This window comes from Esox lucius, chromosome 18, assembly GCF_011004845.1.
Source record: "Esox lucius isolate fEsoLuc1 chromosome 18, fEsoLuc1.pri, whole genome shotgun sequence".
NCBI lineage: Eukaryota > Metazoa > Chordata > Actinopteri > Esociformes > Esocidae > Esox > Esox lucius.
In genome coordinates, this window is record NC_047586.1 from 24583418 (window position 1) to 24610734 (window position 27317).

At 41.6% G+C, this 27317-nt stretch overlaps 1 protein-coding gene across 6 annotated transcripts in view; it reads right to left on the reverse strand.

Annotated features, from left to right (window-relative positions):
- Positions 1-27317, reverse strand: part of stxbp5a (syntaxin binding protein 5a (tomosyn)) — a 131515-nt gene that overhangs the window by 35684 nt on the left and 68514 nt on the right. For all 6 annotated transcript variants that reach the window (XM_020056375.2, XM_010863932.4, XM_010863929.4 and 3 more), the window contains exon 8: positions 1074-1197. In XM_020056375.2, the coding sequence (XP_019911934.2) occupies positions 1074-1197 (124 nt within the window). The remainder of the gene's footprint in view (positions 1-1073; positions 1198-27317) is intronic.

A 27317-nucleotide genomic window follows, 5' to 3' on the forward strand; every position in this document is an offset into this window, starting at 1 on the left:
GTCCCCATCTCTGCAACCTGGTCTCCTGATGCTGCAGCATTAGCCAGCAGGCTGGAGTTCAACTCAAATTTAAGGCACTTAATTCAGGATGATATTTGAATGTTAGGAACTTTCTTGAGAATAAATACACAAAAAATTATGTTCATTTTTATTTATTCAATTGGAATTTCAGTATTTTCACATTGAGTTTTAGGCTTGGGGTTACATTTAGGATTATAATGTGTTTTTTATCATTTAGGGTTAGGGGTTAGGCTGAGGCTTAAGTTTAGGGCTCGGGTTAGTTTCTAGTTTTAGGGGTTATGGAAAATGTTTAATAGAAATGCATTTTTGAATGTTTGTGTGTGTGTCAAACTTTGACTCAGATCTTTCCTTCAAAAACCGTAAGCGACGTACAGTATGTTTCTATATAAAGGCTAGTTAAATGCACAAAGACCAACTGAAGTACAACTAATGATTGGTCAAACAGGAATGAACTACAAAAGAAAGAATCAAAGCATAACTTGTATAATTTACAGCATTTTTTAATTTCACATAAGCCTGTCATACATTTTCATAATTGTTCATTAAAAGCTGAAGTAATTATGAATGCAGCATTTGGAGAAACAAGCTCTAATAGAATCCTTTTTGCCCAACAACATTTTTAGAAAGGGGTTCAAAAGGCTTTCTATTGCTCCCTTTCTCTTGGATTTCCACTCTCCTATCCCTCTCTTTATATTCTTTTCGTCTCCAGCTTTATTTTGTTCTGTTGAGACAATTCTTTGAGGATAGAGAAAATGTAAAAAGCTGAAAGTAGTGAGTGGGAAAGAGCGAAGGATTAAAACTGAAGGTATATATCTCATAGAGCAGACTTGGTAAAAACAGTGTGACTATGAGTGTGTGTGCCTCGGGACAGCCTACAGAAGGAAATGTTTAAGTGGGGAGAAAATCAAACCCTTGATCCCTGATTTTTTATGTTTGAAAAACAAGCAACAAACAATTTTTTTTTTTTTTTGAAATGCTAATTGAAAAAAAAGTGTGTGTGCAAAGTGTGTGTGAAAAGCGACAGCATGATGTGAATGTGCGTTCAGTCCTACCGTGCGGGGTGATTGTCTGAAATGGCTTGCCCTGGCCCTTAATGTTCCATATGGTCAGCGTTCCGTCCGAGTGACTACAGATGAATTGCTTGCCCTCGTGGTGCCAGGCAACTGAGTGGATTGCCTAGGAGATCACAGGAAGCAGGAAGTGAGGGACAGGAAGCAGAGGTACACTTAATCGGTGAGGGCCACTGTTGCAGTACCTCTCACGTACATACATACTGTGCACATTTAGGGTCACACCTATGGACATACGATGAATTCACATGAAAATTCCCCTGCTTCCACGCCCATATCAATACTTGGCAGATGGTTATGGTTGAATAACAGGATAGGCTGCAAGGCTCACAGTTTATACATGGTGGATTTACCCCAGCTAAGTGGCAACAATCTGTGTCAATGAACTTTCTACCATGCATTGAAATGAAAAAAGACACATTTTGGAGTTACATTACATATTTTGATTATAGATCATGTCCAAATGCCAACCTGTTATACTGAACAAAATAGATTTATAAAGCACAAAAATGATTTTAAATGTATAAACGCATAAACATTGCAAAAAACCAGCTTCAGTGCTTCCCCCCCAAAAAAGAATTCACCGGGTAGGTATGCTAACAACACGTTCTTATTTGCAGCAACAACCTGGAGAGCATTTAGGGTTTCTGACCAGGAATAAAAACGATTCTAGATCAAATCCAAGAGTATGCGAGGTGAAAAAGCAATTTTATCCTTGAGCAAAGCTCCTCCGGTCGTTGCTATAAATGAGGTGTCCTCAATCAATATACCAGGAAATAATATATACAAAGGGTAAAAAAAACTCCATAATTGAGCGAGGTCATGTAGCAAACAATATCAGCAGGAGAATTATAAATTGTTCTTTGAGCTACTGAGCACACCGGTTGCAGACATCATGACTCGACCATTGTCCCAGAGGAATGGAAGGAAGCCACAACCGTTTCCTATCGAACAAAATCAAGCCAACGACACATGTGTAGCTGTTCATTTGTTAGGAAGGTCGCCCTAAAATGTATTGTCTCATTAATATCTATCGGAATGCGTGAGATGACAGATCCTGGAGGCACTAGCAGTCGGGTCCTGAAGTGCTTGTCCACCACACGGTTGCAGTCTCTGACGTGTTAAAGATACAGTAGGGAGACAGCCCCTGTTTCCCCCATGGGTATGCTGCTTCCAGAATTATTGTATGTAAGGTTTTCACCTAACCTTTTTCAGAGTGGGAGGCTTTGTCTTTTGGCCTGGCATAAAGGATGACACTTGGTCCCATTCTCTTGCTAGGCAAGATAAATAGCTGCTCTCTGACAGCTGAAGCGGAAAGGGGGAAGTTTGCTGATGAACTGAACATGCTGGAGGTTAGGATGCTCAAAGGACCCAGTTTACTTCCAAGTGACCTAGGTGAGCTGAACTGACAAGAGGCCCACAAAATAGAATTGAAACATGTCAAAATTAACGTGTTAAACGGCTACTTCAAAAAGAGCCCTGTGCCTTCTAAGCGTAGAAACATTTCAGGCATCAAGATTTCATGCTTGTAAGTGCAACATCAGGGTTGTGTGTTCGATTCCTATGGAGTGTCAGTACACCTAAGGGCAAAAAACCTACCCCCGCAACCACAGCAGCAGTGATGGGAGGAGTTTTGTCTAAAATGTGTTCTCAAGCTGCAGAGGCCAAAGGAATTATCCAGCCGGCTGCCATTTACAAGAGTTCTGTGACCTGGAGTGAGGACAAGACTGAGGGCAACACAGAACACTGCAGAAAAAGTCCAATGCCATCATTCATTAGGACTCTGGGTGACGTAGTTGTTCTTACTCTAATGTCTTTAATGGCATGTGCAATTGTACCTGTCAAGGTGCTCTATTGTGATATATACACTAATGAGACGAAACATTATGACCACGTCTAATATGCTTCAAGTCCTGTAAGTTGTGAGGTGGAGCCACCGTGAATCGGACTTGTTGGTCGAGCACATCCCACATATGGAGGCCTGGGCAACACCGTGAACTCTTTATCATTTTCCTCAAACCCTTCCTGAACGATGTGTGCAGTGTGGCAGAGCACATTATCCTGTTAAAAGAGGCCGCTGCCATCAGGGAATTTCAATGCCACAAAGGGGTGTTCCTGGACTGCATTGATGTTTAGGCATGTGGCATGTGTTATATTGACGTCCACATGAATGCCCAGACCCGGGGTTTCCCAGCAGAACACTCCCTCAACTGGCTTGTCGTCATCCCACAGTGCACCCTGGTGCCATCACCTCTCCAGGTAAACGGTGCACACCATCCAAATAATGTTAAAAAAAAAACAGGACTCATTGGACCAGGCTTTCTTTCACTGCTCCAAGGTCCAGGTCCGATGCTTGCGTGTCCATTGTAGATCGCACATCGATGAGCCTTGGGTGCCCAATACCCTGTCGCTGGTTTGTGGTTGGTCTCTCCTAGGACCACTGTCATTGTTAGGATATGATCAACGTTATCCACTTCACCTGTGAGTGGTCATAATGTTTTGGCTTATCAGTGTATATACACTATAAGACTAAAAGTATTTGGACATCTGATCATCACACCTATGTGAGCTTGTTGGACATCCCATTCCAGCCACTGATATTGGACGAGAAGGCCTGAATCGCAATTGCCATTCCAATTCATCCCAAGGGTTTTCAATGGGGTTGAGGTCAGGGCTCTTTGTAGGCCACTTGAGATCCTCCACACCGACCTTGTTGAACCATGTGTTTATGGACCATGCTTTGTGCATAGGGCCACAGTCATGCTGGAACAGGAAAGGGCCTTTCTCAAACTGTTGCCACAAAGTTGGAAGCACCCAGTTGTCTAAAATGTATTTGTATCCTGTAGTATTAAGATGACCCTTCAATGGAACAAAGCCCAAACCCTGAAACACAGCCACAGACCATTATCCCTCCACACCAAACTTTACAGTAGGCACTGTGCATTCTGATAGGCAGCATTCTCCCGGCATCTGCCACACCCAGATTTATCCATCAGACTGCCAGATAGTAAAGCGTGTTTCATCACTCCAGGGAACAAATTCCAGCAGCGTGCCTTACACCACTCCAGCCGATGATTGGCATTGTGTGTGTTGATGTGAGGCTTGCGTACAGCTGCTTGTCCATAGAAACCCATTTCGTGAAGCTCCTGATATACAGTTCTTGTGCTGATATTGCTTCCCGAGGCAATTTGGAACGCTGTGGTGAATGATACAGATAACAGATGATAGGCAATTTTTAAGTTCTTCACACTTCAGCACCCTTTCTGTGGGTTTGCATGGTCTAGTAGGAGTCTAGCAAGATCTAGCAGGGCAGAAATTTCACAAATTGAATAGTGGCAAAGGTGGCACTCTATAACAGTGTCATGTGTAAAGTCATTGAGCTATTCATTACGACCCATTGTACTTCCCAATGTTTGTCTATGGAGATTTCATGGTTTTCTCATGGATTTTATGCACCTGTGAGCAATGGGTGTGGTTGAAATAGCTGAACTCAATAATTAATAGGGGTGTCCATATACTTTTGGTCAAGTAGTGTACAGTATTTTCAATGCCATTTGGGGGCGGAGTCAGTGGCTTGTCTCCCCGCTGCGCCCATCATGCAACTTGGGTTGAACTTTACTGGCAATATTCTGCCCTCATTTCAGGGTGGTTGCGGTTGGTGGGTGTCCCTTAGGTTGGTGCTTGGCAATGTGGGTGGATTGACTTCCTGCCTGTTGGGCCCTGTCCAGGGCCTCCCCCAGGATAGGGCTGCAATGTCACTGGACCCCCTGTCTCAACCCCAAGGTTTTACGCTGCTATATTATTGTGCCGGGGGAGCAGGTTCAGTTCTGCTTCTCCACTCAGTTCTCCTTCTCCATTGTAAATCCTGGTAGATCTAAGGAAAGCACTTACAACATTTTCCCAGTCTCTTGCCCTGTTTAAACTTAGGAGGACATGAGGTCTTGGCCCACACCTTGACAGACTCATTGCTGTCCGTGTCCAAACTCCTCCTGGTTGTGTTGCAGATCAAGACGATACCTGATGATTCCAGCTGACACTCTGCTGACCCTCCACCCACACCCCTCGAGTTGTCACTGTCCTTGTCCATCTGGTCATGCTTCTGACCTGGACAAGGTTTAATACACTTTGGACTCAGCCTACATTTAATTATTATAACTTGTACTCTTAATGTTCACCCAGCACAGTCAGAAGATGACTGGTCACCCCTCTGAGCCTGGGTCCTCTCTAGGTTTCTTCCTAAATTTCGGCCTTCTAAGGGAGTTTTTCCTAGCCACTGAAATTCAACACTGTTGTTGTTGGCCCCTTGGGGTTTTAGTCTGGTTGTTTTGTAAAAGCACTTTCTGACAACTGCTGATGTAAAAAGGGCTTTATAAATACATTTGATTGATTGATTGATGTATTGTGCTGCTGCAGTTAGAGGCAGAGGGAAAGACAAGGCACCACCCATCCACACCTGCTTCTCTTCAGGGCCAACGGGCGGCTCTTAAATGGAGGAAGAGAGAGGTAAGGGGAGATTTGGAACCCACTAACTCTCTGCAGAAGATTCCAACTGAGCCGCCTTGCCTCACTGCCCGCCAAGCTCCGTTCCCCTGTCCAGGTCATCACATCGTGCTATTTTTCTCTTGTTTACTTAACCATTGGTCAGTTTCAGCTTCGTTCTCCTTTGTTTTTCCCTTTCGCTTGTGGGTGAATAATTCACCCTCAGGCTGCACATTCACTCCCATTCTTCCACATTCTTGCTGTGCCCTGTTCCAGTATACATACCGTATATTGTATATATACTGTATCTATACAAACGGGTGACAAATTAAAGGAAAAACCTGATTAAACAAGTTGAGGAACTTATCAAATGCAGATGCTTCCATAAAGGTGTACTGCATGATACAGTCAAGCAACTAACATCCTAATTTCTTCTGTGGAATGTATAAAAATGCTGAACAGTAGACCTTGATTTTGTGTGAAGATGGCAAGAGGAAAGGATATAAGTGACATTGAAAGAGGGTTCATTATTGGGTCTCTTTCAGGATGAGAGTAATCCACATCCACAGGGCACATGGGGTCATTGAATGGTTTGATGATTATGAAAATTATGTGAATCATATGCTATGGTCTTCGTAGTCACCATAAAACTGTTGAACAAATCGATACACATTTATATTTTAGATTCTTCCAAGTAGCCACCCTTTGCCTTGAAGACATCTTTTCACACTCTCTCAACCAGCTTCAAGAGGTTGTTGTCTGGAATGCATTTCCAACAGTCTTGAAGGAGTTCCCACATATGCTGAGCGCTTGTTGGCTGCTTTTCCTTCACTCTGCATTCCAAATCATCCCAAACCATCTCAATTGGGTTGAGGCTGGGTGATTGTGGAGGCCAGGACATCTGACACATCCCTCCATCACTCTCCTTCTTGGTCAAACAGCCATTACGCCGGCTGGAGGTATGTTTGGGGTCTTTGTCCTGTTGAAAAACAAAGGATAATCCCACTAAGCACAAACCAGATGAAATCACTTATCGCTGCAGAATGCTGTGGTAATCTTGCTGGTTGAGTCTGCCTTGAATTTAAAATCACAGACGATGTCACCAGAAAACCTGTGGGAACCACACATGCGGAGATCATCTGTTTACCCGCTCTGTACTTCCAGAAGAATATGATAGTTGAACCAAAAATCGCAGAATTTGGACTCATTAAACCGAAGGACATATTTCCATCGGTTCAAATATCATTTTTCATGTTTCTTGGCCCAAGCAAGTCTCTTCTACTTATTGGTGTCCTTCTGTAGCGGTTTCTTTGCAGCAATTCAATAGCCTGATTTATGAAGTCTCCTCTAAACAGTTAATGATGAGGTGTGCATTTTAACTGAACTCTATGTAGCATTTATTTGGACTGCAATCTGAGGTACAGGTAAGCGGGACTTCCTTTTTGGTGCCTGTCCTAATGAGCCAGTTTCATCATGGCACTTCATGGTTTTTGCAAATGCACTTGAAGAAACGTTTTTGCCATAACATCGACTACAACATTGCAGACAGAATGTTGGTCTTCTGTTCACCAACCCTACCTTGTCACAACGCAACTGATTGGCTCAAAGACATTAAGGTCAGAAATTCCACAAATTAACTTTTAGCAATGTACACCTGTTCATTGAAATTCATTCCAAATGACTACCCCATGAAGCCGGTTGAGAGAATGCAAAGAGGGTGCAAAGCTGTCATCAAGGTGAAGCATGTTTTCTTTGAAGAATCTACAATATGTTAAAATGTTTAAACGCTTTTTTTGTTCATACATGAAAGAACAGAGGATTCTCTGGTAGAAAGAGAAATATACAGAGATACAGAAAAAAGTGAGAAGGATAGAGTTACAGATTGACAGAGAAAAAAAAAAGATACTTAATATGTAGCCCACCTAAGATGCACAGGGCCAAAGTATTGTAATTGCTGTGATCTTCCATTACCCTAGATGGCGCTGATTCATATTTTGGACTGAGTCACCTTATTTTGCGTAGCTAGAGAAGATGAACTACCTTTTTTTTCCTCTGAATCTTTAGACGAAGTTACAACAAATAGTTACAACACTGTCCCTAGGAAGTACTTCTACATGTCAGTCCTTTTTAAATGTTTCTCAGCGTGATTAGTTACTGTTTAGTTATATATGCTAGTGTTTACTCTTATATATAGTTGCATTTGTATTAATTTCACTGTATTTTACACGTGCTTTGGCATTGTAAACAACGTTTTCCATGCCAATAAAGCCCCTTTGAATTTAACGGAATTGAGAGACAGAAGAGAGAAAAAGAGATTGAGAGACAAGATAAGGTTTTCTACAGAGATAAGCTAAGGGAGATGGGGTGAAATTATAATGGTGAGTTACAACTGCAGTCTCATTATTTTGTAATTAAGAGTGTTTTCTCTGCTTTGCATAATCCAAACAACTTTGTTTCTATTTTGGGAAGGCGGGTAGTGATTTAGCGTCCGACAACAAATCAATGAAATGGCTGCTACATCATTATTAAACCATTGCAGAAAGGCCAGACTGGCTGACGGCTGTTTCATTGCTCATTATTAAAACTAATGTACACAAAAATACAGAAAACACACAGAGTCACACACCGATACTGAAACATTTAACACACAGGCAGTGGAAATATATCAGCGCATTTCTCAGCTTGACAGTCCCAAAGAAGACCATACGCTGTTGTTCATTAGGCATGAAGCAGGTAATTGAAACACATGGCAGTCATCATATCAAACAATGACAAATTTACTACAACCCCGTTTCCCAAAAAAGTTGGGACGCTGCGTAAAATGCTAATAAAAACAGAATGCAATAATGTGCAAATAATTTATCCCTACATTTCATTGCAAATAGTACAAAGACAACATAACAAATGTTGAAACTGAGAAATATTATTATTTTGAGAAAAAAACATGCCCATTTTGAATTTGATGCCAGCAACACGTTTCAAGAATTTGGGACAGGGGCAAGTTTGTGATTGCAAAGATGTGACAGTCATGCTACAGTGCTGTTCTCCTGACCTGGAATAATTTTGTATCAACTGCAAACCTTCCTTTGAGGGAATTCTCATAATTTATCCTGGTCAGAGTTTACATTCCACCATCAGCCAACGTGCATGAGACACAATGGCAGCTGGCCAAACAGATTCTCCCCGGGCGTAACAGTCATACCCGGACTCCTTAGTTATTGTTCTTGGCGACTTCAACAAAGGTAACCTGAGCCACAAACTCCCGAAATGTAAACAGTTCATTAAAATCCCGACCAGAGAGGCAAACACTTTGGATCAATGCTACATTACAATGAACAATGCCTATCACACTGTGCCCCGCTCTGTACAAGGACTCTCAGACCATGTCATGGTCCATCTAACATCCACATACAGGCAAAAACTAAAACTTTCTAAGCCTGCTGTGCAACCATCAAAGATGTGGAGCAGTGAAGCAGAAGAAGATCTGCCTGCGTGTCTGGAATGCCCTGATTGGGAAATGTTTAGGTCTGCCACTAATAGTCTGGATGTATACACTGATGCTGTGACATCATATACCAGCTTTTGTGAGGAAAGCTGCATAGCAACTCGGACTCCCGAGGCTAAGTATCATTACAATGCCTTTTCACTGTAATTGTTGTAGCAACAACACGGAGGAGAATGTTCGTCTTAAGTTAAAGATAGCAGAGTTAGAGGCTCGGCTTCTGACGCAAATGCCAGGCAAGGATTATGCTAGTGTAGAAATAGAAAAATCTGCGTCAGTGCCACCAGGTAGAAACGATAGTTTTGTTAGCCCCCCGGCACAGCTCCTGCAGCCGGGCAATAACTTTCTCTTGGTCACTGGGAAGAAATGCCGTCGACCAGTTAAACCTGAATTGTTGCTAAAACCAACTGAGACTTTGAACAGGTTTTCCCCACTGGAGTCGGAGTCAAGACCCGAGCCGTCTTCGGAGGGGAATGGTCGGCAGGCATGTTCTACCGGTGGACTTGAAAAACTGAAAACTTTAGTCATTGGCGATTCCATCACACGCAGTATTAGACTAAAGAATCAGCCGGCGATCGTACATTGTTTACCGGGGGGCAGAGCCACCGACGTAGCCGCAAATCTGGGGTTGGTGCTAGCGAAGTCTAAAACTGGCAAGTATAGAGAGTACAGAGATATTGTTATCCACGTTGGCACCAACGATGTTAGGATGAAACAGTCAGAGGTTACGAAGCAGAACATAGCATCAGCGTGTAAATTAGCTAGAAAGATGTGTCGGCATCGAGTAATTGTCGCTGGCCCCCTCCCAGCTAGGGGTGGTGACGAGCTCTACAGCAGACTTGCGCAACTCAATCGCTGGCTGAAAACGGAGTTCTGCCCGTCGCAGGAGGTAGAGTTTGTAGATAACTGGCCTTCTTTTTGGGACTCTCCCAGAAATAGGGCCAGGCTTGATTTGCTGAGGAGCGACGGACTCCATCCTAGCTGGAGTGGTGCTCTTCTTTTGTCTAGGAACATTGACAGGAGTCTCACTCCTATAGCTTTAACATGAGATAGGGTGCAGGTCAGGCTGCAGGCTGTTAGCCAGCCTGCTAGCATAGTGGAGTCTGTCAATAGCATAGCCAGAGTAGTTAGTACAGCTTTACCTATTGCCACTGTGACTCGTTCCAGGCTGAGAAAAGTTAAACAAGGTAGTGCTAACAAAAACAACCTTATTAAGATAAAGCCTTCCTCCACCTCGGTCAAAAATAAAAATAATTGTATCACTTCGCATCTCAAAATGGGACTCCTAAATATTAGATCTCTTGCTCCAAAGGCAGTTGCGGTAAATGAATTAATCTCTGATCATAAACTAGATGCTATTGGTTTATGTGAAACGTGGCTAAAGCCTAAAGAATTCACTGCCTTAAATGAGGCCTCTCCTCCTGGCTATACTAGTGATCATATCCCTCGTGCATCCCGAAAAGGAGGGGGTGTCGCTAATATTTATGACAGTAAATATAAACTTACTCTCAAACATATCACAGAGTTTCATTCTTTCGAAGTTTTACTCATGAAAGTTAACCAGGCCGATAAATCATTTTACATAGCTACTATTTATAGGCCCCCCGGGCCATACACATTGTTCCTCAATGAGTTTCCAGAATTCTTGTCTAACCTTGTAGTCATGGCAGATAGTATTCTAATTTTTGGCGATTTCAATATCCATATGGAAAACCCCCATGATCCTCTTCAAAAAGCCTTTCAAGCCATAATCGACTCAATGGGTTTCATCCAACATGTCTCAGGTCCAACACATTGCCACAATCATACCTTAGATTTAGTCCTGTCACGAGAAATAGATATTGTAGATCTAATAATTTACCCCCAAAATCCTGGATTATCGGATCACTGTCTAATTACATTTACCGTTAAAACAAGAAATTCACTTGCCCCCCAAACAATGAGTTTCAAAAGCCGTACTATAAATTCTCGGATTACAAATAAATTCCTTGATATTCTTACTAGTTCGCTCTTAAATGACAGAGTAAATAAATCTGTAAACGATCAAATCGAGGATCTAAACTCAATACTGCGAAATACATTAGACATAGTTGCACCACTAAAAACTAAAGAAATACGCAACAAGAAACTTGCTCCTTGGTACACAGACAATACTAGAGCACTTAAGCAAGCCTCCAGAAAATTGGAGCGAAAGTGGAGCTACACCAAGTTGGAAGTATTTAGACTAGCCTGGATAGACAGTACAGTACAATACCGAAAATCACTCACGTCTGCTCGCTCAGCTTATTTCTCCAACCTGATTGAGGCGAACAAAAACAATCCAAAATTTCTCTTTGATACAGTTGCAAAGTTAACAAAAAAGCAAAGCTTAGCATGTGAAGTGGGTCTTCACTTTAGTTGTAATGAATACATGAACTACTTTGATGAAAAGATCGTCACCATTAGAAAACAAATAACTGAATCCCTAAATAGTTATGGTCCTAAAAATCTCGGTTGTCCGGAAAATTTCCGGAGCCTCCCTGATCAGGTGTCAATGGGGACACTTGAGTTTTTTGATACCGTATCGCTCGACACATTTACAAAATTTGTAATGAGTTCTAAACCCACAAACTCTCAGCTAGACCCGATTCCTACAAAATTACTTAAGGAGTTATTTCCTGTGCTAGGTCAGCCAATGCTGAACATAATAAATTGCTCCCTTTCCTCCGGATGCGTACCAAACTCACAAAAAATAGCGGAAATTAAGCCTCTTCTAAAAAAATCTAATCTGGATCCCGACATATTAAACAATTATAGGCCAATATCGAACCTCCCGTTCCTCTCAAAAATCTTAGAAAAATGTGTTTCCCAACAACTGAATGCCTTCCTAAAGACAAAAAACATTTATGAAATATTCCAGTCTGGTTTTAGATCCCATCATAGTACTGAGACTGCACTCGTGAAGGTACAAATGACCTTCTAATGGCCTCAGACAAAGGTTCCGCATCCGTCCTGTTGCTTCTTGATCTTAGTGCTGCTTTTGACACTATTGATCACTCCCTTCTCTTAGAGAGACTGGAAACCAATATTGGGCTACGTGGACATGTTCTAGCCTGGTTTAAATCTTATTTATCTGAAAGATATCAGTTCGTTAGTGTGGATGGCATATCCTCTGACAAGTCAAAGGTATGCTTTGGAGTTCCTCAAGGCTCGGTTCTGGGCCCATTACTTTTCTCACTATACATGCTCCCTCTGGGCGATGTAATCCGAAATCACAATATTAACTTTCACTGTTATGCTGATGACACACAGTTATATATTTCAATGAAGCATGGAGAAGCCCCTAAATTAGCTATTTTGGAAGCATGCGTTTCAGATATTAGGAAGTGGATGACAGAGAATTTCTTGCTCTTAAACTCAAATAAAACAGAAATGCTCCTTTTAGGACCCAAAAAACAAATAGCGTTGTTAGCAGATCTCACTGTGAACCTCGACGGCTGCATGGTCGTATCCCAAAAAACTGTAAAAAAACCTTGGCATTACCCTTGACCCTGACCTCTCCTTTGAAGAACATATAAAATATGTCTCAAGAGTTGCTGTTCCTGTCCTTGTCCACCTGGTCATACTTCTGACCTAGTCTAAAATCAAATATACTCTGGATTTAGCCAAGAGAAATTTATTTATTATTCCAATTGGACTCTTAATATCTCACCCGGCACAGCCAGAAGAGGACTGGTCACCCCTCTGAGCCTGGGTCCTCTCTAGGTTTCTTCCTAAAATTCGACCTTCTTAGGGAGTTTTTCCTAGCCACTGAAATTCAACACTACTGTTGTTTGCTCCTTGGGGTTTAAGGCCGGGTGTCTCTGTAAAGCACTTTGTGACAACTGCTGTTGTAAAAAGCGCTTTATAAATAAATTTTGATTGATTGATTGATTGATTGACTAGGCTGAGTTAAAACAATGAAAAACCCTGGTTCACAGCTAAACTCAGACAGTTGCATTTGGAAAAGGAGGAGGCGTTCAGGAGCCAGGACAGAGACAGGTACAGAGAGAGCCTGTTTGGTAAAGCAGTGAAGGAAGCCAAGCACCTGTATGGAGAGAAATTAAAACATCAGTTCTCATCCATCAACTCTGCTTCTGTTTGGAGAGGCCTCCAACAGATTATTAAATACACACCTAAATCCCCCCACTCCATTAATGACCTGCAACTTGCCAATGAACTGAATGAGTTCTACCGTATATCTGAAAGACAAAAGGACATTCCTGACAACATACCTTCTCCCTGTGTTAACATACCTTCTCCCTGTGTCCAGCCATCAACATCAGCCCCCCACCATCAGGGCCCATTCACAATTGCCCATTTCAATAATCTCCACCTCTGCCACTACAATGGAACTTTCAATCCTGGATGGGGATGTTAACAGACTATTCAAGAGACAGAACCCCTGAAAAGCAGCAGGGCCTGATGGTGTCTCCCCATCCACCCAAATGCACTGTGCAAATCAGCTTTCTGCTGCGTTTACTGACATCTTTAACACCTCACTGGAGACGTTGCATTTCGGCCTGCTTTAAATCCTCCATTATCATCCCAGTCCCAAAGAAGTCAAGGATTACAGGACTTAACAAATACAGATCCGTCGCCCTAACCTCTGTGGTTATGAAGTCATTTGAGTACCTTGTAATGTCCCACCTCAAGACCATCACCGACCCTTTACTAAACCCATTGCAGTTTGCCTACAGAGCCAACAGGTCTGTGGACGACAGGGTCAGCATGGCTCTTCACTTCATCCTCAATCAATCAATCAATCAAATATATCCGGGGAGGCCCCGGACAGGGCCCAACAGGCAGGAAATCAATCCACCCACATTGCCAGGCATCAACCAAAGGGACACCCACCAACCGCACCCCCCCGGAATGAGGGCCGAGTATTGCCAGCAGCGTACAGCCCAATTGCACAAGTGCGCAACAGAGAGTCAACAACAAGCCAGTGACTCTTCCCCCGAAAGGCATTGGAGGGAGGGCATCCCAGTGGTGACGAGAGCCCACCTGGCAAGACAGCAAGGGTGGACATTATCAAGCCTACTGGTCACCTTCACGCCCCCGGGCCAGGCTACACCTAATTATAAACCGTGCTCTAGAGATTAGTTTTTAGTAGACACTTGAAAGTTTGCACTGAGTTTGCATTTCTAACCTTAATTGTTCCACAGTAGTGGAGCTCTTTGAGAAAAGGCCCTGCCGCCAGCTGTTTGTTTAGAAATTCAAGGTACAATTAAAAGGCCTGCATCTTGCGATCGTAGGTTACGTGTAGGTATGTATGGCTGGATCATTTCAGCAAGGTAAGTAGGAGCAAGTCCATGTATTGATTTATAGGTTAAAAATCAGCCCTAACCCTAACAGGCAGCCAGTGTAAGGACGCTAGGACAGGAGTAATGTGTTCAAATTTTTTTGTTCTAGTAAGGATTCTAGCAGCCGTGTGCAGCACTAATTGAAGTTTATTTATTAATTTGTCTGGATAACCAGAGAGAAAAGCATTGCAGTAATCTAGCCTAGAAGTAGCGAAAGCATGGATACATTTTTCTGCATCAGTTTTTGATAGAAAGTTTCAAATTTTTGCAATGTTTCGAAGATGAAAATAAGCAACTCTTGAGACATATTTTATATGTTCTTCAAAGGAGAGGTCAGGGTCAAGGGTAACGCCAAGGTTTTATACAGTTTTTTGGGATACGACCATGCAGCCGTCGAGGTTCACAGTGAGATCTGCTAACAATGCTCTTTGTTTCGTGGGTCCTAAAACGAGCATTTCTGTTTTCCTAGAGTTGAAGAGCAAGAAATGATCTGTCATCCACTTCCTAATATCTGAAACGCATGCTTCCAAAGTAGCTAATTTAGGGGCTTCTCCATGCTTCATTGAAATATATAACTGTGTGTCATCAGCGTAACAGTGAAAGTTTACATTGTGATTTTGGATTACATCGCCCAGAGGGAGCATATATAGTGAGAACAATAATGGGCCCAGAACCGAGCCTTGAGGAACACCAAAGCATACCTTTGACTTGTCATAGGATATGCCATCCACACTAACAAACTGATATCTTTCAGATAAATGAGATTTAAACCAGGCTAGAAAATGTTCACGTAGCCCAATATGGGTTTCCAGTCTCTCTAAGAGAAGGGAGTGATCAATAGTGTCAAAAGCAGCACTAAGATCAAGAAGCAACAGGACGGATGCGGAACCTTTGTCTGAGGCAATTAGAAGGTCATTTGTTACCTTCACGAGTGCAGTCTCGGTACTATGATGGGATCTGAAACCGGACTGGAGTAATTCATAAATGTTATTTGTCTTTAGGAAGACATTCAGTTGTTGGGAAACACATTTTTCTAAGTTTTTTGAGAGGAACGGGAGGTTCGATATTGGCCTATAATTGTTTAATATGTCGGGATCCAGATTAGATTTTCTTAGAAGAGGCTTAATTTCTGCTATTTTTAGTGAGTTTGGTTCACATCCGGAGGAAAGGGAGCAATTTATTATGTTCAGCATTGGCTGACCTACCACAGGAAATAGCTCCTTAAGTAATTTTGTTGGAATCGGGTCTAGCTGAGAGTTTGTGGGTTTAGAACTCATTACAAGTGTAGTAAATGTGTCGAGCGATACGGTATCAAAAAATTCAAGTGTCCCCATTGACACCTGGTCAGGGAGGTTCAGGACATTTTTAGGACAACTGAGATTTTGAGGACCATAACTATTTAAGGAGGAGTCAGTTATTTGTTTTCTAATGGTGATGATCTTTTCATCAAAGTAGTTCATGTATTCATTACAACTAAAGTGAAGACCCACTTCACTTGCTAAGCTTTGCTTTTTTGTTAACTTTGCAACTGTATCAAAGATACATTTTGGATTGTTTTTGTTCACCTCAATCAGGTTGGAGAAATAAGCTGATCGAGCAGACGTGAGTGATTTTCGGTATTGTAGTGTACTGTCTATTCAGGCTAGTCTAAATACTTCCAACTTGGTGGAGCGCCACTTTCGCTCCAATTTCCTGGAGGCTTGCTTAAGTGCTCTAGTATTGTCTGTGTACCAGGGAGTTTCTTGTTGCGTATTTCTTTAGTTTTTTGTGGTGCAACTGTGTCTAATGTATTTCGCAGTGTTGAGTTTAGATCCTCGATTTGATCGTTTACAGATTTATTTACTCCGTCGTTAATGAGCGAACCTGTAAGAATATCAAGGAATTTATTTGTAGTCTGAGAATTTATAGTACGGCTTTTGAAACTCATTGTTTGCGGAGCAAGTGGATTTCTTGTTTTAATGATAAATGTAATAAGACAGTGATCCGATAATCCAGGATTTTGGGGGGAAGTTATTAGATCTACAATATCTATTTCTCGTGACAGGACTAAATCTAAGGTGTGATTGTGGCAAAGTGTTGGACATGTTGGATAAAACCCATTGAGTCAATTATGGCTTCAAAGGCTTTTTGAAGAGGATCATTGGACTTTTCCATATGAATATTGAAATCACCAAAAAAATCTTTAACTGAAGACGATAGTTCTCTTCTGTGTTGTTGCTACAACAATTACAGTGATAAGGCATTTTAATGATACTTAGCCTCAGGTGTTCAGGGGTGAGTAGTTCCGTTAATTATGTCCAAAAAGAGTCCCGGTGTAGTAAAGTTGGGTAAGAGGTCAACAGATAAAAATATTGCGTTGGTAAAACTCTTAAAATATAATTTTGACCAATTAGTTTATATAGAGTAAATTTGAAAAAAGTTTGACAGGTAGCCAGGTAGGTTACAGCAAGCAGTGTACAGCACGTCAACAATCTCGCAATCTCAACAATCCCACAATGCAGTTCGTGAGAAGATCCTCAAGCATCTGGACTCCGCTGGAACCTACGCCAGAATCCTGTTTGTGGACTTCAGTTCTGCATTCAACACCATAATTCCTGCTTTGTTTCAAGACAACCTATCCTAACTGGGAGTGCCCGCGTCCACATGCAGGTGGATCACAGCCTTTTTGTCCAACAGGAGGCACCATGCGAGGCTGTGGAAGCACATGTCAGACATCAGCACCGGCTCCCCTCAAGGCAGTGTCCAGTCCCCCCACTCTTCTCCCTGTACACCAACAGCTGCACCGTCAGTCATCACTCTGTCAAGATCCTGAGGTTTTCGGATGACACCACCCTCATCAAACTTGTTTCTGATGGAGAGGAGTCTGCTTACAGGTGGGAAATTGACCATCTGGTGTCCTGGTGCAGTCAGAACATCTTGGAGCTCAACACCCTAAAGTCAGTGGAGATGATAGTAGACGTCAGGAGAAGCCACGCTGGCCTTCCCCCATCACCCTGGGTGGCTCCCCAGTAAACTATGTGGAGTCCATTCGCTTTCTGGGTACCACCATCGCCCAGGACCTCAAGTGGGAGCTAAACATCACCTCTCTTACAAAGAAAGCTCAGCAGAGGATGTACTTCCTGCAGCAGGAGTTCAAACTGCCAATGACTATCATTGTGTATTTCTACACTGCCATCATAGTCCATCTTGACCTTGTCCATCACTGTCTGGTACGCAGCAGCCACTGCCAAAGACACAGACAGGTTGCAGTGCAACATCCGCTCTGCAGAGAGGGTGATTGGCTGCAATAGGTCATCTCTACACGACCTACACATCTCCAGGACCCAGAGGTGATCAGCAATGATTGGGGCTAATACCTTCTCACCCTGGAAATTGACTATTCAGTGCTCTACCCTCTGGTAGAAGGCTTAGGTCTATAAGGACTAAAACATCTTGCCACAAGAACAGTTTATTTCCTACTGCAGTAGGCCTTATGACCCAACACAACTCGAAACTGGAAAATCTATTACCCCTCCCCATATACACACACAACCCTCAACTGGACAAAATCTTGCATCTTACATATACTTTTTAGTTATTTCTTAGTAATTAATTAATACACAGTCTACTATTTTTATGCTCAGTCCACTGTTCTCATTTGTTTTTATTTCCTTTTGTATAAATTGGTGCACCAACAGCCAGAACAAATTCCTTCTTTGTTGTGAAACTTACTTGACAATAAAACTCTTTCTGATTCTTATTTTGGGTTTACCACTGTGTTGCATCACCTCTTTCCTTAACAATAGCATTTGGGAATTGTGGAGACTGTAGTTTTGAAAAGGAAATGTTTTCCCATTCTTGCTTGATATACATAGGATTTCAGCTGCTTGACGGTTCAGGGTCTCCTTTGTAGTATTTTTCGTTTCATAATGCGCCAAATATTTCCAATGGGTGACAGGTCTGGACTGCAGGCAGGCCAGTTTAGCACCCAGACTCTTTTACTATGGAGCCATGTTGTTGTAATTCATGCAGAATGTGGTTTGGCATTTTCTTGCTTAAATAAGCAAGGCCTTCCCTGAAAAATAAATTTTCTGGATGGTAGCATATGTTGTTCCAAAACCTGTATTTATTTGTTCAGCATTAATGGTGCCTTCACAGATGTGCAAGTCACCCATGCCATGTACACTAATGAACCCCCATACCATCAATGATGCTGGCTTTTGAACTGTGCCCTGTTAACAAGTCAGATGGTTCTTCTCCGCTTTAGAAACAATAACATTTCTGAGTTTCAACATTTAATATGTTGTCTTCATACTATTTTCTATTAAATATAGGGTTTAAATTATTTGCATATCATTGCTTTCTGTTTTTCTTTAGATTTTACACAGAGTCCCAACATTTTTGAAAACAGGGTTGTACACACAGACATACAAACACAGAACCACATGTTGTTATTACTATATTTGTAAAGATCAAAAATGTATTACCGTAAAAATTAAAATCCCTTTACACAAAAACCAAAAAACCTAAATCTGACTTTAACCCCAAACCTTAACCCCTAACAATTTACCTTAATATTAACTCTAACAGCAGTCTTTTTGGTTTGAGAGGACTGGACAATATTCCTTACTTTGCTAAATGTCCCATGGGTTTACTACACTTGTAAGGCGTTTTAGGTACTCACAAATATAGTACATATAAAACAAACAAACATAAAAAAGAGACTCACACACAGTCGGTCCAATTAAGCAGTGTACAGAGGAAGCCCAACTCAAAGAATTTGACCAATTATTGGTTTTTTGACCAGTTAGATCTGATCTTTTGCCAATAAAATATAATTTGGGCTGACTGTATGAACACACTCCTTCGCATTTGCATTTCATGCATTACGGTGTAAACACTGAGACAGTGAGACGGACCTGGCATTTCCCTAATGACAGCTGTGTGACGTCGTCCCAGACATCCTTAGTCACACTCCTTCGCTCTCACTAAAGCCCAGCCAAATGACATGTACACAAACAAACTAATTAGCAGGCTTCGAAGGGAAAAACAAATCTATGTCCGAATCAATATTTTGAATCTATTATCTTTCTGGGAAAATGTATTGCTTTGATATGGAAATATGTTAAACTATGGACAACACAGGACATGTATCCTACATTCGGAATGTATCAGTAGATACATCCTCCTTCAATGGGAACAATATTGACAAGCAGAGCTCTCTTCTAAGCCTATTATTAAGTGTATTAGGAAAGGGATAATCAGTGAGGGGCTTGGTTCTTTGGGAAATGACGTAAGGCAAGGAGTGATTGTTCCATGGTGCGTTGAATGGAACTAACCTTCCGTGGAGTTGCATTCTTTACCAAAGAACTAATTTTAAACAGCAGCTGAAAGAATGAACTTCATAGCCATGAAATTGTAGCCTTCTGATATACTCTGCGTTGTCAGGATTAATTAACCAGGTGGTTTAAACCCTGAATGCTGATTGGCTGAGACATTATACCACACGCATGGCAACACATTTTCATTGTTTAATATTATAATTCTGTGGTTTAGCAGCAATAAGTCACATCTGGGGTTTTGTAGAGTATGGCCCAAATACCTTGGCTAACGACCGTATCCAGGATTGCGTCATTCACTGGTATACACCCCAAACGTCCCTCATGCTAAAATAATAACACCTCTAGAACGATGTTCAAGCCAATCAGATATACACTTTCAAAACAACACAATTATTGGACAGAGTTGCCTTTTCCCGTCACACTATAGCCACTTCTTGCAGTATATTAAAAAGCCTGAAAGCTCAATTATGGATGTGGAATGTAATCTCTTCCAATGCATATGTATTGGTAAATACTTCCTGGTTGAGCAAGCATTCGGAGAAGAAGCACAACAGTTTGGGGAGACATGCATCTGAGGGCACATCTCCATCTTCAAGTCTCCCGAACCTACTGTGTAGTTTTTACAATGAGTCATAGTCACAGATTAGACTTCACAAAAGTGGTAAATTATATTTTAAAACTATATTCCTGATCAATATACCATCATATCACATTCTAAGCAAAAAAAAGTTCAAATAAGATATTTGGCAATAGAAGTGCCATTTTGAAACTATTAATCATTAGAAAACTAGGCAATCAGTTACTGAAGTGATGAGTTGGCAGGAGAATTAGCATTGGGATTCTTTTATTGGTGTACTCGATGAACAAATCAATGTGTATTTTCCTAGTGAGACTGAGGGCTTTAGTCTACAGGGGTATGGTATAGACTTTGTGGCCCATATACACATACCACGTTAAGGTTTGATCTTTGGCCCAATGCACCACCAGATATAACCTTTATCCATGGAATATTACCAAAACCGACCAAAGGAAGCCTTATTGCTATTAGAAACCAGAGACATAGCCTCGGTCTTGCGGTCTTGGACTCGAGACCGCTCGAGACCACATTGACGTGGTCTTGGTCTGAGTCTCCAGGGTTTGGGTCTTGGTCTCGTTCTCCAGTGTTAGGGTCTTGGTCTTGGTCACCTCTGTATAACGAGACTGATTTTTCATATAGGCTAGCTTGTCACTTTGCGCACCTGTAGTACTGTATTGGCACATTCTATCATGCGTTGTTGAACTGCATGTGAACTGGCACCAAACATGATTCGTTCATGATTTGTTCAGTTATAATTCTGACATAACTCAATATAATATTCATATATATATTACCAAGCTAAAGGCTTGGTTAACTAGGCTTGGTAGCTATACTAGCTAATTTGGCCAACGTTAACATTGTGATGTGATGGACACGAAACTTTTCATTGTGGCCAGAAACTTTACAGTACATGACAAGGACCCACAGCTATGGATGTCAATACTATGGGTATCCAGAACAAACCTGACTGAGCAGTTAATGTTAGCCATCTAGTTAACTACCTAGCCAGTTAGTTAACATGTTTGCTAGCTAGCTAAGCACAGCAGTGTAAAAATAAGCTATAACATATATGGATGTGTCAATCACATAGCTTTTTTTTCTTATTTCAGCCTTAGTAAACTAATTTCAACCTAATAATTTCTGTTATAATCAGTAAAGAAGTTTCATCTAGTATTGTATGTTTACTTCTATAAAACAATGCTATGCTGTGACCTACAAAAAATATATTTTATTTCCGTATATTATTTTCTATTTGTTTTATGTTTGGGAAACATTCGACAGTCTAAGGTCTCGGTCTTGTTTTTTTGTGTTCAAAGTGGTCTTGGTCTTGTAACGGTCTTGACCCGCTGGGTCTTGGTCTCCAAGGTTTGGGTCTTGATCTGGGTCTTCCGGGTTGTGGTCTTGACTCCATCTCTGTTAGAAACTGGTAACCAATTAGAACTTTAAGTTATTTTTTGTCAAAGCCATAGCATATGGTCTGATATAACCCATTTTAATGACTGCCATGTGTTTCAATTTCCTGCTTAATGCTATCATGCGAATTTGTACTGACATCCCAACGATAACCATTCAAAGATATTGGAAGTAGCCATCCGGCTCGAGAGACCGCTTCAGGAGCTCTCTTGTGAGACTCTTGCCCTAGCACTGAGAGAAGGACCTGCCATGTTGAACCAGTCATCCTCTTCCTGTGAAGGTCACTGCCCAGTTAAATAGGCAAGCAGAGGGCTGAAGAACGAAACACAAAGTGGCAGGACCTGTCCAAACCTTAAGTGTGTGTGCACGAGAGATGTGTTTGCAGTAAAGCCATAGGCACACACATGCACACACACACACACACACACACACACACATCTCCCATGGGGCCAGCTGAATGACAAACTATAGCGAGCGGAGAGTAAATTAGGCATCATGTTACCACGCGCTGTCAATCAACCATAAATTGTCAGCCGCTGAAATAATTCTGATGAGAAGAGGACAGAGCTCACATTGCATTACAAGATTCCTTCCGTCCACTGCCACTGTCATGACAGAGAACATTCCATTCAATCCCTGACAAGCACAGCTGACCTCCACTCAACGTTCGAAATGAAATACGATCTCCCATTTTCAGGCAGATGTCGGCAGGAAGAATATCTGCTAGCTGGGAAAGAATATGACCGACATCAGTCTGTCAACACTGCTCCTCATCTGGAAAGGTCTTCAAACAACTCATCGCATTCCACTGAATAGACAGTACAGTTAGTTACTTGACCTAACATATCGCGAAAGGAAAACAGTCAAGTATCCCATTAACCAAATAAATTGTTGAGCTAATTGAAAATGAAATTTGGTCTCAAGCTATTACATAACTTAATATGTGTAAATCTGTGATGGAAAAAAATCAAATGACATGTTACATTGTTAAGTAAGTTACAAAGCGCTATTAAAAAATAATAATTAGCAAATTTTCCCCAAATAAAAATGTTATGTTACAAATGAAAACATCATATTATAAAAATATACAATACTAATACCATATATTACAAATTACATTTAAGGCTAGGTATCATGGTATTGATGTTAAGGGTAGGGTTAGAGTTAAGAGAAGATAATGAAAAAAGGTCGGTTAGGGTTAAGCATCACAGGTTGGGATTAAGGTTAGAAGAAAACGACAACAAAAAGGCTTCTCCATGGATTAGAAATGTCCAAATGTACACTGTCTTCGACCATAACAGCCTTCCAAAGAGCCACTTTATTTATACCCTCACCACGCGCCCTAGTGGCTAGTCTGCACCTTAAAGTAAAGTAACAGTATTATGAATTGGTTGTCACATACCCTAAGTAAACCTAATATATCTTACAAATCTGGTTATCAAGATGTACCATTTTAGTCTCCCCTAAGACCAGCCTGAAATAGTCTATGCTCTTTAGATGCCCCAGTGTATTCCTTTCAATCTGAGAAATATGAATTGGGTATAATTTTGTCTTTGTATATATTGAACATGTATTTCAAAGGACAACAAAAATGACACATTCTTTTATATATATTAGCACTATGGTCAGCATTCATCGGAAAGATTTTATGCATAGGCCTTATATACACACAGTGGCCCTCATTTATCATTCTTGCGTAGAAACGGGTGTATATGTTGGCGTAAGATTTTGCTTACACTCCTCTCACCGCCTGATTTATGAAGCTGTGAGTACCTTTAAAATCCAGGTGTACGCAATACCTGCCCTTGATAAATGCCGCGGCTGAAAACGACCGTCATTAGAATAACACGCCCCTATATAGTCAAGTCTCCACTTCCCCCACGCCCTCATGTTACGCCATGGACACACGGAAGACGGCAAAAAAGAGAAACTTCTCTGACGTGGAGATTGAGATGATCACCAGGGAGGTAGAAATAAATAAAATTGTTTCATTTGGCAGTTTAAAAAGCGGAATAAAAGATGATGATGTGATGTGGAGTACCATTCATTCACATTAATAATTGCATGACAATTTGTAATATTCGTCTTATTATTTTATGATATTTATTATTAATTACGTTTGTTGTTATTTAGAAGAAGAATGTCATTATTATTATTTCTATTATTATTATTTAAAAGAAGAAGAATGTCATTTTTATTATTTTGTTAGTCTGAATTATATTTTAGTCATTAAAAGCCTTATTACTGAACCCAGTCCGTGCGCAACTGCCGGGCCTAACCCTGAAACGTCATGTAAAGTGCACAGGCTCGCATCTGAAGGAATACATATAAATCAAATGCTTTGGTAAAGTCACACAAATTAAACATTGAAGTCCATGTTGCACAAAACTAAACACTGAAGTTTATTTTTACAGTGGGTCATAATATATCATATCTTTTAGTTTGTCAGTGCGTTAGGATTTTTTTTTCTGCGCATTTCCACACTAACTCAAAACGTGCGTACACCACCTCCTGAGCTGGCGTAGGATTTGAGAGTGCCGTACGCCAACGTCCATATTGATAAATCTCAAAGTCACCGTGGTTTTGGGTGTATGCCAGGTGTACGCTGGAAATTTGGTGTACGCACTTTTGATAAATGAGGGCCAGTATGTACACACACACACACGTGAATGCTGACAGTGCGACCAGTAGGCTACATTTGCTCTGTTTGTTCATCATACACTAGCCAATCCCACACATTTCCTTTGCCATCCTGTCGCCACTTACCAGAAAACAAAAGTTTCTTCTTTGCTTTGACAGAGACTGCCATCAAGCTAGCTAGAAAGAAAGTCAAATGTTTATCTCCATCTGTGTGTAGCTATAACCGCTCGCCGCAACACCACTTGTTTTGCAACGCACTGATATATTTAGAGCCTACACTTTTGCCAACCAAGCCAATTCATTGGCCTACAGGTTTGAATGTCCAATCCATGAGAGTCAGGGAGAATATGGACTGATTAATTGGAGTTGATTTGCATTTTGTAGGATTAACAAGTTTTGGGAGGAATTTTTTGAAGATAGTTTTGCCAAATCTATGCGCCAAATCTATGCGTATTTTGCAGGTAGTAGGCGTTCATTTCCAACCCTGTCCACATGCACCGGGCAGCACCGTTTATTTACACACACCCAAAAAACCAATAATCTCTATTGCTGCTGTGATCATTCCAATCCCACTGCTGAAAAAGCTGAGCAAGTGGGCGCGTTTTACTCCTCGCCCTGCTCATATTTATTCAGCAAGCAGAGTAGCGAGGGATGACGGATGGAGTGCGAGGAAAAACAAACGAGCGCAGCCAGCAGCAGGCAGATGGGGAGAGATATCCTACTGACTGCTCTGCCCACCCTGCTACCTAGTCTCCTTAGGAACCAAGGTCCTATCCATCTGACTCACTGGGAAGGAGGGAGGTAGAATGAATGAGAAAGAGGGATGGAGGGAATCATGGCAGAGGGAAGGAAGGAGGGAGAGGAATTAAGGGAAGAAGCGATAGGGAGAAAGAGAGGGATGGAATGGAAGACAGAAAGGGAGGAGAAGGAATGAGACATGGCAAAGACAAAGAGTGGGGGGAGGGAGGGAGGAGAGCATGCAGGAGAATAAGAGGAGCGGAATAGATGGAGGGCAGGCTGAGAGAAAGGGAGGGATATAGAAATCGGAGGCAGGCTCCGAGCGTAGGCAGGCTATTCATCAGGCTGATGCGTTTAGTCAGACAGAGCAGGGCTGAGGTGACTGATGCGCTCTCCGTCTCCGCCTCCTCTCGGGCCCACAGTCATGGCACCTGCAGAGATAGCGCTGAGCCATGACCAGCCGAAGCAGTGGAGGAGACACGCGAGGGAAGCAAGAGTGCTCACTCAGCGTTTCGAGGGTGTTAGAATTCCCCTGCAGACGCGCCGGGTTCGGGGTGACCAAGACAGGGCCCGTTTCCCTTAATTAGTCAGGTTTACTACACGATTAGAGAAGCCACTGGGCTACATCCAATTATTTACCTGACAACTCCAACTCAAATCTCCTGCTGCACTACCGGATTCCTCTTTGATTTAAGTTGTTTAGGTGATGACAGAAAAAAGGGTTTTGTGCAGAATAACATCACTTGAAATCGCCAGCCAATCAGAAAATGTCCTTAACTCATCTATTCCCTTGTCTACTATATTATTTACCTGTGTTGTATTCTCCAATCCAAATCTCCAATACTTAGGACCATTGTTTTTGTTACACAACTCTAGGCAATATTCTGTAATTGACCCAATCTTTATCATTAATCAATTAAGCACTGTTGGGTTGTGTGTTTGGCAGTCTGAGCCTGGATATTCCTAACAGCGCAAAACATTATTTGGTGGCAAATATGTCTGTAGATCAGTGAATTAACTTTGGACAAGCAGATTATTTCCAAGGAACAGTTCTTGAGATGACACCTCGACAAACACTTAAATGTCAATGCATCAAACCACAGCTGTAGCAGTACCATAGCTTAGTTGTAACAGCATCAAACCACAGCTGTAGTAGTACCATTGACTAGTTGTAACAGCATCAAACCACAGCTGTAGTAGTACCATAGCCTAGTTGTAACAGCATCAAACCACAGCTGTAGTAGTACCATAGCCTAGTTGTAACAGCATCAAACCACAGCTGTAGTAGTACCATAGCCTAGTTGTAACAGCATCAAACCACAGCTGTAGTAGTACCATAGCCTCGTTGTAAGAGCATCAAACCACAGCTGTAGCAGTACCATAGCCTAGTTGTAACAGCATCAAACCACAGCTGTAGCAGTACCATAGCCTAGTTGTAACAGCATCAAACCACAGCTGTAGTAGTACCATAGCCTAGTGGTAACAGCATCAAACCACAGCTGTAGTAGTACCATAGCCTTGTTGTAACAGCATCAAACCACAGCTGTAGCAGTACCATAGCCTAGTTGTAACAGCATCAAACCACAGCTGTAGCAGTACCATAGCCTAGTTGTAACAGCATCAAACCACAGCTGTCTTCTGTCTTCGAGCAAGGTAGTTAACCCTACTTGCTTGTGTAAGTTGCAATGGATAAAACATCAAAAAAATTGATAAAACATCAAATGTACCGTGGTTCTAGTTTACTTGCCGGGTTCAATGAACTTGCTATGCCTTCTAAGAAGCCTGTACCTCAATCTCTAGGAATTAAATCTGTTAATTATTTATACACACATGCTGTGGTCACTGAGTCAACACTGTTACTCCAATAAAATACCTCGTGGACACCAAAGACTCTGTCTTAATTGTACTTTAACCATACCAAATGTTATTTGGTTTAATGTGTTGGCCAGACACATTAAATAGAATAGAATCCATCCTTGAACGCATCATTACCATTCGACAACCAATAAAGTCGTTACTACACAACTCGCTATGACACCATAGTACAAAATCCAATCGTAATCTGCACCCTTTGAAACCAGGGACAGCTATAATGTTCACTTTCTCACGGATAAAATATGACCGAAAAATCTGTAGCTGCTCTAGAATCCCTGATTAACACCATCTATTCTACAGCCTATGCGCTCAAAACTCTTTTTTATACGGTTCAGGCCAAAGGAAGACATCTGACCC